Source organism: Camelus ferus, chromosome 27, assembly GCF_009834535.1.
Source record: "Camelus ferus isolate YT-003-E chromosome 27, BCGSAC_Cfer_1.0, whole genome shotgun sequence".
Classification (NCBI taxonomy): domain Eukaryota; kingdom Metazoa; phylum Chordata; class Mammalia; order Artiodactyla; family Camelidae; genus Camelus; species Camelus ferus.
Genome location: NC_045722.1, coordinates 6,907,839 through 6,923,876, shown reverse-complemented (window position 1 = coordinate 6,923,876; position 16,038 = coordinate 6,907,839). Strand labels below are relative to the sequence as shown.

Genomic DNA, 16,038 nt, shown 5'->3' with positions numbered 1-16,038 from the left:
GAGAAACCCCTAGGCGGGCCCGCGGGGCGGGGCCTCCGAGGGGCGGGGCCAGGAGGGAGCGGGCTCTGGGCACCCGTCGCGCCGCTGCGCACTAGTGCCGTCGCTGTCGCCGCGGTGAGAGGAGGGGACGCGATGGCTGGACCGGCGTGGATCTCCAAGGTGAGCGCCCCGCAGGCCTGCGTGTGGCGGGCGGGCCGCGCGTGCTGAGGGTGGGCAGGCGCGCGGGCCCGGATGGGGAGGCGACGGTGCGCGGCCGGCCTGCGACAGTTAGCGAGCCTGTCCTGGCCGCCGGTGCGCCTCGCTCCGTGGCCCGCGTGCTGCGTGTAGGCAGCCCTGCTCCCGGAAGGTCGTGCCTGAGGCGGGGATAGCATCAAGGTCAAGGCGCCAGGCGCCGGTCCTGCTCCCGGTGAGACCTCGGTGCTGCCGCCCGCGGACCCCAGGCCTCTTGCGGAGCTGGGGAAGGTCACGGAGCCGCCGCCCGGGCTCTGCCATCCCGGCCGCTTCCTAGGCTGCGGTGCTGCAGCCTGCTGATGGCGCTGAGAGTACCCCCTGCACGGCCCGCGCCTCCTCCCGGGTCAGCTTGGGCCCTGGATGGGAAGCCTCCCGGCGTCGGGCACGTGCGTTGGGCTTGCGAGGTTTACCCAGGTGAGGGAATCCCGAGGTCGTTTTCCTGCCAGATTTTTTTCCGCCTTGGCGCTCTTCCCAGTCTGCTCTTGTAGCTGTCACCCCTTCAGAAGACACTGGGCCCCTTGCACCTTGAATTGCTATTTGAACCCTCCGAGAGGTAGACCAGCAGCGCCTTCCTTTGACCTTTTATTGGTGAGGATCCTGCGATCTGGGGGGCTTTAGCTTTCCTTGACAGCTCAGATGCCAAAGTTGGAAAGGGTTTCAGACCATCTGTGCAATTCCTTGGTTCCTCAGTGGAACTAACAGTGCCTGAAAACGTAATTGCTCAAGGTCACACAGGAAGTCGGTGCCAAAACTGAAGAGGAACCCAGGTGTCTGGATGTTCCCAGTTCTAGGTCCCATTCTATCTGCTCTGTGGTCAAGGTCAAACAACAAATTATAGGCGGAGGGGAAAGTAGGCCCTCAGCTCTCCTGTTGCTCTTAAAGAATGATCCCCTAGAAACCTAATATAAGCGATTTGATTTTTTTCTATTAAACTTGATACTGTATTTCTCCTTTGTTTTCAGTTTAAAGCAAGGTCCACACGTACTGTTATTTAGTGGAAAGAGCTCTACACTGGCATTTAGGAGTCTTAGGTTTAAATCCTGGCTGTACCTCTAATGGGTTGTGTGACCCTGAGCAAATTACTTAACATCGCTGAGCCTTAATAAACCCATCTGTAAACTATACTTACTTCACAGAGTTGTTTGAGGATTGAATAACATAATGTGAAAGCATCTAATGCGTGCAGAGGGAACTCAAAAATCGGAAGCTTTCCTAGCTGTCGGTATACTTAACTTGCATTTTTCAAGTAGACAATTGGGCATCAGTAGCTGGGTTTTATTCAGTAACTGGGTTCTGCTTTGTTACCTTCTTTAAATCTGGATTTGTGTGTGATGGTAACTTATTTCACATTTGCCCCTGAAGGTAAAGCAACGTCTGTGTCACCGTCTAAACAAAAGTCAATACTTTAATCACTGAACTTACACTTAACACCTAATCATCTTTGGTAGGTACATTAAGATTTCAGAATGAGAGATTAAACAGCTCGCAAATGTGCCAGTAAATTTTCTTTGCCTTTAATGTGGTCTACAAGAAAAAAAAAAAACCACCGAGCAGGGATTCAGAAGGTGTTGGGTTGTAGATTCAGAGGGTGAGGTTCTCCTCTGACATGGACTCCCTGTGTGACCTTTGACAGTCATTTGACTTCTGGGCTAGTTTCTCCTTTTAGGGACTGGAGCAGAACGTGCTTCTGAGGCTGAGGCCCCAGGATGATGGGAATGCTGGGCTGGCTGTGGGTTTCAGTCACAGCACGTCCTCTGTTGGTTTCCATTTAAGGGTTTATTTGAAAAAAAAAAAAATCTGCAGCTTAATTTTTAATTCCTAAAAAAATTTCTTCATTTAGAGAAAATAGTGGGTTTCTAAAGACCTTTCTGGCTGTAAAATACTATATTTATAATAAGGCAATTCCCCATCAGCAAGCTTTTATTGAATGAGGGCCTGCCATGCATTCACCACTGTAGTTATATGTTTTTAAGTTGGAGTCTGAAGGTAAAAAAGGAAATGAGGCGCTATAGATGAAGACAGCCGAGGACCTGAAGTCAGAAGTTCAGTCCCTACTCTCTGAGCCTGGCCTTAATCTCCTTATCTGAAAAGGGCTATTATTACAACCTCTACAGGTTTTATAAAATAAAATGATGCAGTATATGTACAAATACATTATAAAGGGGAATACAATCTGTGCTTTAAAAATCTTAAAGTTCTGGGTCATTCCGGTGATTGAGATGCAGTACTACCTTATTCTAAAATCACAAAGGAGAGATGTCAAACATGGAAAAACTGATCGTTAGAGAAAATCATTGCAAGGATTAAAGCTATTTGCTGGAGTGGGAACTTTGATAGAGAGATGATTGAGGCTGCTCTCAGTTTTTCCAGAAATATTCTGAGCACCTACTATGAACCAGGCACTGTTCTAGGTACTGGAGATAGAACAATGAACAAAACATGAAAATCTTTGCCTTGTGGATTTACTTCTTAAATCAGTTATTTTGGTTGGGTCTTCTGTCATAAAGATATGGGCCTGTTTTGAGTGAATGTTTTTTCTCCCTTTTTTGGGGGGTATAACTTAGCCTTTAAGTGGTCTTAAATGGTCTCCCTTCCTATAGTCCATTTGCTGGTGGATAAATCGTATTCTAGGATTAAGTTTTTCACCAGTGCTTTTGGCATAGTGTGTTTTTTTGGGTCTTGCCCTATCTTTTATTTTCAGTTTGGAGAGATGACTAAATGCCAAGTTAAAGGATACTTTTCGTTCATACCTACTTGGCTGTTGGTTGATGTCTCTTTAGTAGATGCCAGCATTACAGCAATGGTTCCGGACTTATAAGAACTGTCCCCCAAAAGGAGGACTAAGACAGGGTATAACAAGTATATCTTTGCTCATGTATCTAGCATGAAAAAGAGTTACCTTTAAAACTTTTGATGAATTTTAATTCCTTTGGTCTATGTACCCAATTTCTTTGGTATGTTCTGTTTGTTATATATAATGTAATATGATTTTGTACCAGTTTTCAAGGACTGAATTATTAAAGTTCAAAATAACCTTTTAAAATTTGTATTTCTGGTGTGTGATAGTGTTAAATGGGAAGAAAACATTACCAGTGGTAACATCTTGGGGCAGTGGGATTAGTAGGTCACGTTTCTTCCCCGTCCCAGCAATTAATAATCATGACCATGTTACCTCTATTATTGGGAGAAATAGATAATGTATTTAAAATCATTTTGTACGACACAGGTGTCAAAATGGTATTAAATAAATTTCGTTAGATTTTTATTATAAAGTGTATTTTCTTAATATCCATGGGGGAAGAATGGCCATACTGTGTAATTGTAGAACACTGGACTAGGAGTCAGGAGACCTGGATTCTGGTCTCTGTGTGGTCACCCTGGACCTTAGGCAAGTCCCTACTCTTTGGACCCACTGTCTCCACAGTATAATGAGTGAGTTGGGCTCTGGGATTTATAAGGACCCTGCCAGCTCTTAAAATTAGTGATAGTTTAAAAGAAATTAGTGATAGTTTTCTTAGACTGTATGTTACTTCCAAATTGACCTAGTGGTCAAGAATGTTGACATAAAACCTTCCAGATCATCTCAGAAAAATCTGGTGTTTGAACTAAAAAAGTAGAGTTTTATTCTACCTTGACATCTTTTGAGTTGTCAAAAGATGTCATAAAACTGACTTTAAAAGTACATATATAGTACTTCAATTCTCAGAGCAAAGGTAAACTGAATATTTTGGTTTTCATATCCGAGAGAGCTTGCTACATGGAGCTAATACACGAGAAAAATATTCCTGTGAAGTTCCTGAATACATCTGTGCAAGCTTGCAGCGTTATCAGCCATCAGAAATGGATTCAGTTCTACCTTTTAACTACATGTGGCTTAATTCTGTGCATAACATTTCTTTGTTGATATTAAATGTAGGTCTCTCGGCTGCTGGGGGCATTCCACAACCAAAACCAGGTGACCAGAGGTTTTGCTGGTGGTGTGAGTATAATTACGTCTTTTAATTTTTCCTTTTAGAAGTTTCTCAAGAAAGATGCTCTGACACATTAATTATATAGCACTGAATCAAGATTTATTTAAAATTAGGGAAAATTGGCCATACTTACACTGTATATTCAAATTATTGGTGAACATGCATAAATCTACCAGGTCGCTTGCACATTTAAAAGAATTGCGTTATAGCTGGCTAAGTAAGCCAGTCACATTAATATCTTGAAGGAGACTTGTTAAAAATAGATAGAAACTACCCTGGAGCCTGTTACTTTATTTCACAATCTCATTTGGTTAAGACAGTTTTTTTCAAAAGTAGTACAAGTTGAGAGAAAATTGTTGAGAAGCTTCAAAACCTGCTTTGCATTTTTATTTTGTGAGCTTCCCTGAAAACAGTAGATTGATCATCGATTAGGAACGCCTCAAACATCTATAAGCCTTGTAGGCTTATCTGTACCTTCTTTACGTAGTCTGTAGGCTGGCACGTTAACGGATCATGTGTTTCTCATTAAATCTGCTGCTTTTAGAATTCCCAGCATTAGAGTTCTGTGCTTTAAAAGCTGATACCACACTGTTAGAGCATTCTAAGACTGTGGGTCAGTGACTTCCTATATGTTTTTATTTTACCCTCTTCTTACAGAATCTGATTTGGATTTTAAAATTCCTATACTCCCATGTAACATCTTATTCTATGAGGGATTTATAAGACTATAGTACATCATTTTTCATTGACTTTCTATATTGTGAAAGTAAAGTAGATTTTCCTGGTGGCTTGATTGACATTTGTTATTACATTTTGGGAGGACAGGAAGAATAAGCCAAACGAGGTTCTTCTGGCTCTGCTTTTGCTGCAGAAGATGCAGAATGAGGCTTGCATTTCAAATTCAAAGACAATTAAGCTAGCATTTCAAACACATTCTGAAAGCTAACAAGATGATCGTTGCTCTCTGCTATTATTTAATTTTCTATCCATTAGAAAAAAAAATATATATATATATATATTAGCCTGGTGGGGAGGGGGTTATACTTGAAAGAAATAAGGAGAGAAACTAATTTTAAAAAAGATTTCTTCGGGGGGAGGGTATAGCTCAAGTAGTAGAGTGCGTGCTTAGCATGCATGAGGTCCTGGGTTCAATCCCCAGTACCTCCTCTAAGAATAAATAAATAAGTAAACCTAATTGCCTCCTCCCACCAAAACAAACAAACAAACAAAAAATATTTCTTCAGAAGGGTGGATATAGCTCAGTGGTGGAGTACATGCTTAGCATGCACGAAGTCCTGGGTTCCATCTCCAGTACCTCCATTTAAAAAAAAAAAAAGATTTCTTCAGTCATACAGAAAAATTCAGAAATAATTAGTCCACCTGCTTAGGGAGTACTGCTGGAAGGTGAAGGACCAGGGAAACTTGAATCAGTGAGTTTTTAAAAATGTGCAGGGACCATTGTCTGGGCCCAACTTCTAGGTAGGGGAGGGTCCCCAAATGATTACATGTGTAGTTTCCAAACAGAAGTCCTCATTTAAATCCTCTCATCATTTCCCTTTATACATTTCATTTCTGTTTGAAATGTTGGCTTAATTTTGTTTGAACATTTGAAATAAATCATTGATATTACATTGTAAGTACTGTCATTCTAACTGTGACTCAGACTTTGCAGGTATGATCACATAATACTATTTTTATTGGTTCCAAATAAACTTTACTGAGCTTATTTAAATCGCTTTTGCCATTACTCAGCTAGTTTTATAGAGGAGCTCAGGAAAATGGAGGCTCCCTTGATATGAAGTCTAATTTTCTCTGAGTGTCAAATCGGACCTCAGTGGTACTCTGGAAAGTGTCTGAAAGTGTTTTGTAAGACTGAACAAGTTGCATGAGAAACCGAACTCTCCAGGACGCCGGTGGAGAGGAAGCACTTGCCTTCACGAGAAACCCTCTAAATTTTAGTAAGAAAACATTATTGAAGGTTTTTGCTCTCTTTGGTTTTACAGACTTGAATCAGTTGGTCTCTTTGTGGTTTATCTGAAAAGAAATACTAGTTCAGAAGTGTACTTGGTAGCTTAGTTTATTTTTGTTTTATCTAAAGAGCATCACTTAAGTTCTTTTTAAAACCTCTGAGCTCAGGTAAAGAGTAGAGTTATGGAGGCTCTTGCTTCTTGCCTCCACTTTGATGAGCCCTTGGGAGGTAGGTCTGTTTTCTTAAAGGAATTGGGGCCTTCTTGAGACCCCCCATAAACTGGATTTCTTTGTCTATGATGTTTTTTTTTAACCTTCAAAAATCAATCCTTACTGTCTTCTTTGATGGTTTCTTGTATTCAGGTTAAGACAGTAACTTTAATTCCAGGAGATGGTATTGGCCCAGAAATTTCAGCTGCAGTTATGAAGATTTTTGATGCTGCCAAAGTAAGTGGGCTTAAAAAATACTTGTGATCATTGTAGAAAGTTTTCTTTGCCAGCTGGAGTCTGTGAGCTCTTACGATGCATTGTTCACATTTGCATGAAGTTGGTAAGGTCTGGTGTTAATCTTCACAGATCCTGACGTTCACAGCGCTGTTTGCTGCTGTCGTTGTCTGACCTATTTTTAGGCTACCGTGTTGGCATCAGTTATGATATAAAGTCATCCAAACAGTGCTGTGATCTTCGGCAACATTTGAACTTTGCTTGGTTTTAAGGTCTTTAAGCCCTTGTAATTCACCTGTCTACCTCATTCTGCCTTCCTGCCAAAAAAAGAGCATAGAATTGACATTTCAAGAAATGATATAGGAGACCTTAAAAGATTCTCTCTCTTTTTTTTTTTTCTGGTGTAGTAATATCAAATATGGGGTGTTATTTTCCAAACAGCCCAGCCTTCAATGAAGGTAGATATTTTAAAATACTTTTGTTTTGAGAATTTAGGAAACTTGGATTTTGCTTGACATGATGCTTTATTGTTGCTATTTTTAGCTGCTGGGTGAAGTAATGCATAAGATCAAATCAGCTGTGGTTATGATACCAGCAGCTGTAAGTCAAGGAATTTAATTTATTTAAATGAAACATACATTGCTTTTCTATATGAGTTTCTAATTAAAACCCCTACAGAGGAAATGATGCTTAGACAGTAGCATTGCCCTGTGCACTGAAATATGATCACCCACTCAGTTGTCGGCTCCTTGTGAACAAGGACCAAGTCTTGCTCTGTGTGCCTGTTCCGAGTGCGAGCCCAGTCAGCTGTCAGGCATGTGTGTACACATTGTAGGGTGGAGGTGGAAAGAAAGGATGACACTGGTTTATACCTTTAAACTGTTGTCTTCATAAGCTATGTATGTCTTTTTTCTTAACAGCTTTATTGAGATTTAATTCATATACTGTACAATTCACCCATGTAAAGTACATTTCAATCAGTGGTTTGTAGTACATTCCCAGGATTGTGCAACCGTCACTACAGTCTAATTTTAGAACACTTTCACCACCCAAAGAAAAACCCTGTACTCATTAGCAGTCATTCCCCATCGCCCTTATCTCTCTCATCCTACCCACTAACCCTTCTGTCTCTGTAGATTTGCCTATTCTGGACATTCCATATAAGTAGAATCTAATAGTGGTGTGGTCTTTTATGATTGGCTCTTTTCACTTAGCAAAATATTTTCAAGGTTCATCCATGTATCAGTACTATGTAACACCTCTGTAAATATTTCTCTGCTCCTTATGATAGTCTAATTATAGCAACATGAAGAGTCATGAAGAAAAGAAGTGGGCAGGTGGCAGCTAGGAGTGTTGGCTAGGACCAGGGTAGTGTGGAGAATCCCTCTGGGCATGCTAGAGAATGACTTTCTTTATTGCGTGCCAGGAGCCTTCTGGACCTGTGCTGTGTATGCTTTCACCAGTTGCATCCAAAGTTGAAGAAGTTTGTTTATAACTGTGGTGTGAATGTCAGTCACGTGTAAGTCTTTCCAGTTCACTGTGCTCTGTGGTGTGGCATCTAGGCACCTATTCAGTGGGAGGAGCGGAATGTCACTGCCATTCAAGGACCAGGAGGAAAGTGGATGATCCCTCCAGAAGCCAAAGAGTCCATGGATAAGAACAAGATGGGCTTGAAAGGTAGCACTGAAGTGGGGCATGGTGGTTCTTACTGATTTCTGCTACAGGTGTTATCTGTTTTGAAGGTTTATGCATTTAAGCTTAATGAGGCCTGACTATGGAAGTAAAAGCCACCCTTTTATGAAGCAGCTTACTCATAGTAGGATACTTTGTTTTACATCTTGGGACATATTTTCTCTAGTAAAAAAACATTAAAGTATTACTGGCCAGTGTCAAATGAAAGTGTATATATTTATCTTTACCTAGATTTATCTTCTGCATAGTTTTTACATTTTTATGATTTTAATTCGTACAAATACTAGCATGTGCCAGATTCAAATTCAGCACAGCTGTAAACCTTATCTACTTGTGTTTATAAAGAAAAAAAAAAGGCCAGAATGTATCCTGTTGTCATCTGGGTGTCCTTCTTTATTACAGGCCCTTTAAAGACCCCAATAGCAGCTGGTCACCCCTCTATGAATTTATTGCTGCGTAAAACATTTGACCTTTATGCAAATGTGCGACCATGTGTCTCAATTGAAGGCTATAAAACCCCTTATACGGATGTAAATATTGTCACCATTCGAGAGAACACAGAAGGAGAATACAGTGGAATTGAACATGTGGTATGTTCATTTTGGAGATTTTTTTTCATTCTTAGTTGGGTTGCCTTCTGTGCACTTTGGACAGTTCTTCAAATTCCCAGTTGAAAATGTGTCCCAAAGATAGTCTCCCATTCACTCTGAGGACTTGTGGGTGTTGGTCTGGTCCCGGGCTCTGGCTGCCAGTGCTCATGGAGAGGCCCCAGGGGGAGGAGTGTGGTGGTTCAGGACCCGGGCTTGGGAACACGCCCTCTGTTTGAAGTTTGAATCCTCAGCTTCACAGGTGTGCTCTTGGGCAGGTGACCATCTCTGCACCTGCTTTTCCTCGTCAGTGCAGTGGGACTTATAATCCCTAGCTCATAGGGCCCAGGGGAACGCTGTTAACCCCACTGACATACCAGATGCATGCTAGCCTGGTATTTGCCTACACACCGCCAGTAGTGTAGGACCGGGCTGCTGCCACACCCTTGCAGCGAGGCAGCACTCCTGTCTTTCAGATCGTGGATGGAGTTGTGCAGAGTATCAAGCTCATCACCGAGGCGGCCAGCAAGCGCATCGCGGAGTTTGCCTTCGAGTACGCGCGAAACAATCACCGGAGCAACGTCACGGCCGTGCACAAGGCCAACATCATGTGAGTCCCTGTGGGGCGCGCGCCGTCCGGCTTCGTAGGGGGCCCGCAACGACAGGGCTTTCCTTTCCTCTCTCCAGCTTAATGACTGTTTCCTGGTAGGTCTGAAAAATGGCCTTGTGGCCAGTCAGAGGGTCAGGCATTTCTCCTAGTTAATGTGCTTTACTTGGGTGAGTGAGGAGCAAATTTGGAGGGAACAGGAATTCAGGTCCCAGAAGTCTGAGGAGGGACTGAGAATTATGAGAGAAGGAAGCCAGAGACTCTGGATTTAAATTCTCCTCTTCCTTCATCTATTAAAGGCCAACTCAATGTATAAAGAAGCAGGTTTCTCAACCTGGGAGAAATGTTGAGCATGTGAAACAGTAAAACCACTTAAATAATTGAATAAGTTAACCTTCTAAGGCGATTTTAACATTTTCTTATTACGAGGTATTTCTTAATTCTTGCTGGATAACACTATAAAAATATAGTCTTTATTATAATCAAACTATTTATGTTTTTTTACCCTTTTGTGCATCCAGAGTATCCTAAAACATTTTCAACTTGCATTTTACTAACTGCCAAAAAAATAATTTTACTGTAATTGAAATCAGACGTCTTGGCTTCTGGAACTTACATTTCTTGGACTTTACTTCTCTGATTTGATCCCTTTCTTTCTGCAAGTCTTTGCTTTCAATAATTTTTATTTGATTAAATACAGGCGAATGTCAGATGGGCTTTTTCTGCAAAAATGCAGGGAAGTTGCAGAAAACTGTAAAGATATTAAATTTAATGAGATGTACCTTGATACAGTATGTTTGAATGTAAGTATATATTCACACCCACCTGCTCCTTTTTGTGGTGTATAGTGTGTACATGTGGGGCACAGGTTTGGATTGCTAAATGCACAAATGCCTTTTTTTGTAGATGGTCCAAGATCCATCCCAGTTTGATGTTCTCGTGATGCCAAATTTGTATGGAGACATCCTCAGGTCAGTCTGGCTGCACCCGTTATTTACAAATGTCCTAAAATAAATTGTGGCTTAAGAATTTTAATCAAATGTTATAAAATATAGCATTTGTTACAAGGTATGAGTTGAATTCTAACAATGCAGATGATGATACCAATGGTTGCGTGTTGGATGGGTTATTCCTTCATCTGTTTGCCCACCTGGCTCTGGTTCTTGACCATTAGTTCCCTCTTCCCATTTTACTGGTTGGTTGATTGATTTCACTGGTTTGTTGTGTATAACTAGGTAGGTGGGTGGTCATTTTTACAAATTTTTTATAACTTTTATCATAATTTCAGACTTACAGAAAAGTTGCAAGAATAGTACAAAGAATTCCTGTGTCCTCGGCGCCCACGTTCACCAGATGGTGTCATTTTACTAAACTCACTTAATTCCCCTTTTGCTTTCTCTTCTCTCCCTTCCACTCCCTTCCTGCTTCCCCCTCCTTCTTTGTCCATCTTCCTCTCTGTCTGTACACACATACACATGGTGGTGGCCAGATGGTGCTTTTCTAAGTCTGTCATTCCTTCTAATTTATTAGTTGGCATTCCACTATAAGGAAGAGCTTTCCCTTCTCTCTTGTTTACTTATTTATGTGTATCAGTTTGGATTCGTGGTTTCTATTTTATTCAGTGGTTACATCCATCACTGTTTATATTGATGTAACAATTATATTGATGTCCTGAGGTGGCCAGCGGGGTCCCTCTGAGCTGTCTCAGTGTCCTCTTGATGCAGCCCACTATTTGTTGTCTGGCACCGTTCGGTGCTTCAGGCTCATCGTGTATTTTCCTAACTGTAGTCCTGGAATCAGCCACTTCTCCAAGGAGCCCTGGTTCCTTTTAGTGGAGAATGGTATTTAAAGACGAACGTCTGGTGCTAGGTGAGGTGTTTTGTTTTTCAAAATGTCCTTTAAAATGCTTTTCTGCCCCCAGTGACCTATGTGCGGGATTGATTGGAGGTCTTGGTGTGACACCAAGTGGCAACATCGGAGCCAACGGGGTTGCGATCTTCGAGTCGGTAAGGACCCTCGTGACTCCTGAAGCAGAATTCAAGTCAGAACGGCCTGAGACTCCAGGAGGGGTTATCTGCAGATACGTGTTTTGACTCTTGAGTTTTCTAGTTGTCAAAAGAAAATGATGCTTTTTTGAGTTTTTTTTTAATATAAGCTTGGTTTAATCAATCATTTTCCTCTTATTTCTTTTGTATCCTTACTATTAATTATGTATCCTTTCTCAGTTTAAGTATTTTACTGAAAGTTGACTGGATAAGATTTATTCCATATTTTTGCACTTGAAAAATTTTTTACTTTAGCTCTTTGTTTTTCTGAGGCTTTTTTTCCTAAGATCTGTGTCTAGTAGCTATTCAGTAAGTTAAGTATATTCCATTGGTGAGGAAAGCTGATTAAGACCCCAGCTTCCCTGGAAGATGGCTGTGTTCCCATCTCCCTCCTGACCGCTCTGCTCTCCGCCCGTGCAGGTTCACGGGACCGCCCCGGACATCGCTGGCAAGGACATGGCCAACCCCACGGCCCTGCTGCTCAGCGCTGTGATGATGCTGCGCCACATGGGGCTTTTTGATCATGCGGCAAAGATTGAGACTGCGTGTTTTGCTACGATTAAGGATGGGAAGGTATCGGTAATCTTGCCATACTTGTGTGGGGTAAAATGCAGCTCCTTCCTGGGTTTTATCTATGAAGGAACAGATGATGGTTCTTCTCAAGGGGGCCGAAGCATTGGATGTCAAACAGGCATTCTGAGCTTGGCCTCCCTGAGTGAACTTGGGGCGTGTGGCCATTTTCTGAAGGGAGGAACCACATTATTCAGAAAAGGGTTGGAGAGCGCTGATGTAGACACAGCAGTGTGGGCGGAAGGGCAGTGCTGTGGGCGTCAGAACCAGTTCCAGCCTCGTCGTCCTGCTGTCAGTCGTGTGACCTGCGCCGAGTCCATTACTCTTTCTCCCGACAGACATCTGTTGTGTATGTTATAAGGTATGAAGGGTATAATGAGGAATAAAGGAAGGTCCTCGGGCCTCAAGGAGCTTGGAATCTACTGGAGGATACAGATGTGTCTGTCATACAGTGTGTTACAGCTGACACTGTGCATCTGTGATACAGGTGTAATACAGGAGTTTTATAAACGCAATAATGACTGATGGCAATCGAATACTTACATGGTTTTATGTTCTTTATATCATGTCAGCAAATCTTCTCTACTACTCTGTGAAATAGATACTATAATTCCTCTTTAGAGATGAAGAGGTTGAGGCACAGAGGGATTAAGTAAATTTGTCCAAGGTCTCACAGCTCCGAAGTGGCAAAGTTGGGGTTCGCACCCAGTCTGGCTCCTACCCAACAAGCATCACTGTTACCATAAGCAGTTGTGGCCCACACAAGGGGTGTGATGGATTATTCTGAAAGTGAGAGGGGATCGGAGGAGGTCATGGCTTCATGAGGCTGGGCCTGCAAGCTGATTCCTAATCTGAGGTCTCTTCCTTTTTTAAAAAAATTATAGTAAAATGCATAATATAAAATCGACCATTTTAATGATTTGGAAGTGTCTTGTCCAGTAGTATTCAGTACTTTCACATTGTTATGCAACCTTCGCCACCATCCATCCCTAGACTTTTTCATTTTCCTAAACTGAAATTGTCCCCATCACTCAGGATTCCCCATTTTCCCAGCCCCTGGCAACCATCATTCTACTATCCTTCTCTGTGAATTTGACTCCTCTAGGTACCCCATATAAATGGAATCATGTAATATTTATCCTTTTGTAACTGGCTTATTTCACTTAGCGTAATGTCTTCAAGGTTGGCTCCTTTCTAAAAAATCCTATAATTTGAAATTCTTATGGACAAAATACAAGAAATCTAAGCTTGCTTTTTAAACAACCTTATAGTCATATTGAAGGGCATATGGTTATGTATTTTTTTTTATTCTGTTGCTGTATCTGAGAAGCTACTCTGTAGAGCCCAGCAGAGCGGTGCCTAAGTTACACAGTAGGCCCTTTAAATTGTGTCAGATGCAGTGGGACAAAAGAATTAAATATATTGAGTTCTGTTTGGGAGTAAAGAGAGCATAAGCTGGTAGAAAACAGAGTGGCTAAATGGGAGAATTTCTTTCCTAAAGAGGGAAGTCTAAGAGTTACTGATTTAAATGCCATTTGCAGCAACATGGATGGACCTAGAGATCGTCATTCTAAGTGAAGTAAGCCAGAAAGAAAAATACCATATGATATAACTTAGATGTGGAATCTAAAAAAAAAAAAAAAAAAAAACCCACAAAATGAACTTATTTACAAAACAGAAACAGACTCACAGACATAGAAAACAAACTTATGGTTACCCAGGGGGAAGTGGGTGGGAAGGGATAAATTGGGAGTTCTAGATTCACAGATACTATTATATATAAAATAGATAAACCAACAAGTTGATACTGTGTAGCACAGGGAACTATATTCAATATCTTGTAGTAACATATAGTGAAAAAGAATATGAAAAGGAATATATGTATGTGTACATATGACTGAACTATTATGCTGTACACCAGAAATTAATACAACATTGTAAATTGACTGTACTTCAATTAAAAAAGAAAATTGATATGAATATACTAAAATTTAAAAAAAAGAAAAAAGTATTAGTGATTTAAATAATTCCTTAGTATTTGTTTCCCAGCTTCCAAAAATAGGTCAAAATCTTAAGTTTTTTAAACTTTAAAAATTCCGCAAGGGATTTAGGAACCCTCTTGTTTAGATTTGCTGTCATCTAAATGTCCATAATCAAATGTTTCCTTAAGGTCTGTCGTATGAGCGGAGGGGAGGTTTTAGAAAGCCCCCCTGCCCCCTGCTCGCGTCCCTTCGTAGCGAGAGCATCTTGCTCTTTCCGAGCGTCTTTGGGTACACGGATCGAACTGGCTTCTCCAGGTCCTCCTGGGGTGGGTAGATGGTGGTGGGGTGGGTCTCACTTTGAAAGGAGAAACTAAATAAAAGAACAGCCAGGTAACTCGCTCAGCTGGTATCACACTGAGGGCTTTAAATAAAAACATCCTTGCTTGGGTTTAACACGTGGGTACCTTTTTGTCTTTGCTTTTTCCTTTTCTTAGAGCTTAACAAAAGATTTGGGAGGCAATGCAAAATGTTCAGACTTCACAGAAGAAATCTGTCGCCGAGTAAAAGATTTAGATTAAGGCTTCTACAAACGGTATTCGCATCAGTCGCTTTAACGGACGCCTCATCAGCCTGTATTAGGATACCTCCCATTATGTATGTATTTTTTGCTTGTTTCTTGACAGAGTACGTTTTTAGACATGGCCTTTTCTTAACAAAATCTGTGCAAAGGATGCAGGTAATGTCCCTAGAACACCTGCTTTCAAAGGACTTTTTCCAAGTGCTTATTTATTAAATATCTATCTGGTATACATTTTTTTTGTAAACTCTATGTGGACTGTATCATTTGCCACTGTTAACCATTTTACACTTCAGTTAAAACAGTTTTTCTTCAACTGTAAATATCATGATACAGCGTTAATAAGAGAAAACATCTAACTTTTTAAAGAAAAACCTTGATTCCCTTGGTTTATGAAAAATATAATGGAAATAAAACAGAATATTAACATGATAGCACAAGACGATATTCTTATAAAACTAAACTGGCACAAGACAACTTTCCTGGGAAAGTTTACATTAAAAACAGTTAATGTGGTGTATTTCTTAGTGATATGGAAGGTAAAGACTGATTTGTCCTTTACATGAATTACTGAGTATGAATAAAGACTCCCAATTGAGGAATATATACTGAGAGATATAATTTTTGTTAATAAGATATGGACAATATATTGGGTACTAAGACACAAATGCATTGGGTGTTCAATTATTTTCTTGAGATTTACTATTCTTGGCGAGAGCTTTTAACGAAGTGAAGGGGTGGTAGTTCCTTTTCACTGGACGTACATCAAGCATCATGTGTAACACAGCCCTCGAGCCCTGTATGGACAGAGAGTTGGACATGGGAGCTGACTGCTGTGTGCGATCACTTCCGCAGCATGTCCGGAAATGGACCACACCCCAGCTGATAACTGCTACAAGGCCTGACCGCATAAATTTTGGCTGCATTTAAGGAACCTGGGATGCTGGCTATTAATCTTATATTTCAGTAGCTACTCCTTCCCCAAAGCACCAAGTCACTCCCCTCTGCCTCAGCACCAGTAAGAAATGAGTTGCAGATTCAGCCTGAGTTGATTCACAAAATCCTGCCACACCGGGGCTTGGCTCAGCTTTTGACCTTTGGGCATCTCCTCTCCATCCCTCCTCCATTCCCTCCTCCTGGCATGTCTTTTCTTTAATCTCCAGACACTAAGGCACTATTTTCATGAACCCTTTGGCCCCACACCAAAGGCGACTCTTGGCTTCCCTGACCCTTGTGTAACACTGCAAACCTGTGACTCTGCATAGCGTACCCTGGTCACAAGGGCTTAACAACAACAAACATTCCTGTCTGGGTCCTTTTTTAGTCTTGTAATCAGACTTACAATCTTATATGTATTTTACTTT

The 16,038-nt window shown here is 41.2% G+C and overlaps 1 protein-coding gene across 1 annotated transcript; it reads left to right on the top strand.

Moving 5' to 3' along the window:
• The first annotated feature begins 9 nt into the window (after positions 1-9).
• On the top strand, positions 10-15,288 carry IDH3A (isocitrate dehydrogenase (NAD(+)) 3 catalytic subunit alpha). The gene is made up of 11 exons (XM_032469241.1): positions 10-159; positions 4,148-4,210; positions 6,534-6,617; positions 8,177-8,291; positions 8,709-8,896; positions 9,370-9,503; positions 10,201-10,303; positions 10,407-10,471; positions 11,422-11,506; positions 11,966-12,118; positions 14,592-15,288. The coding sequence occupies exons 1-11, from the start codon at positions 133-135 to the stop codon at positions 14,673-14,675; spliced, it is 1,101 nt and encodes a 366-aa protein (XP_032325132.1). The 5' UTR covers positions 10-132; the 3' UTR covers positions 14,676-15,288.
• Positions 15,289-16,038: the final 750 nt, after the last annotated feature.

Excerpts from the sequence above, each read along its gene's own strand:
- IDH3A (XM_032469241.1), top strand. The coding sequence starts at position 133 with ATGGCTGGACCGGCGTGGATCTCCAAG. Across the intron at positions 160-4,147 it reads GACCGGCGTGGATCTCCAAG|GTCTCTCGGCTGCTGGGGGC; the intron begins GTGAGCGCCCCG and ends TATTAAATGTAG. Across the intron at positions 12,119-14,591 it reads CTACGATTAAGGATGGGAAG|AGCTTAACAAAAGATTTGGG; the intron begins GTATCGGTAATC and ends TCCTTTTCTTAG.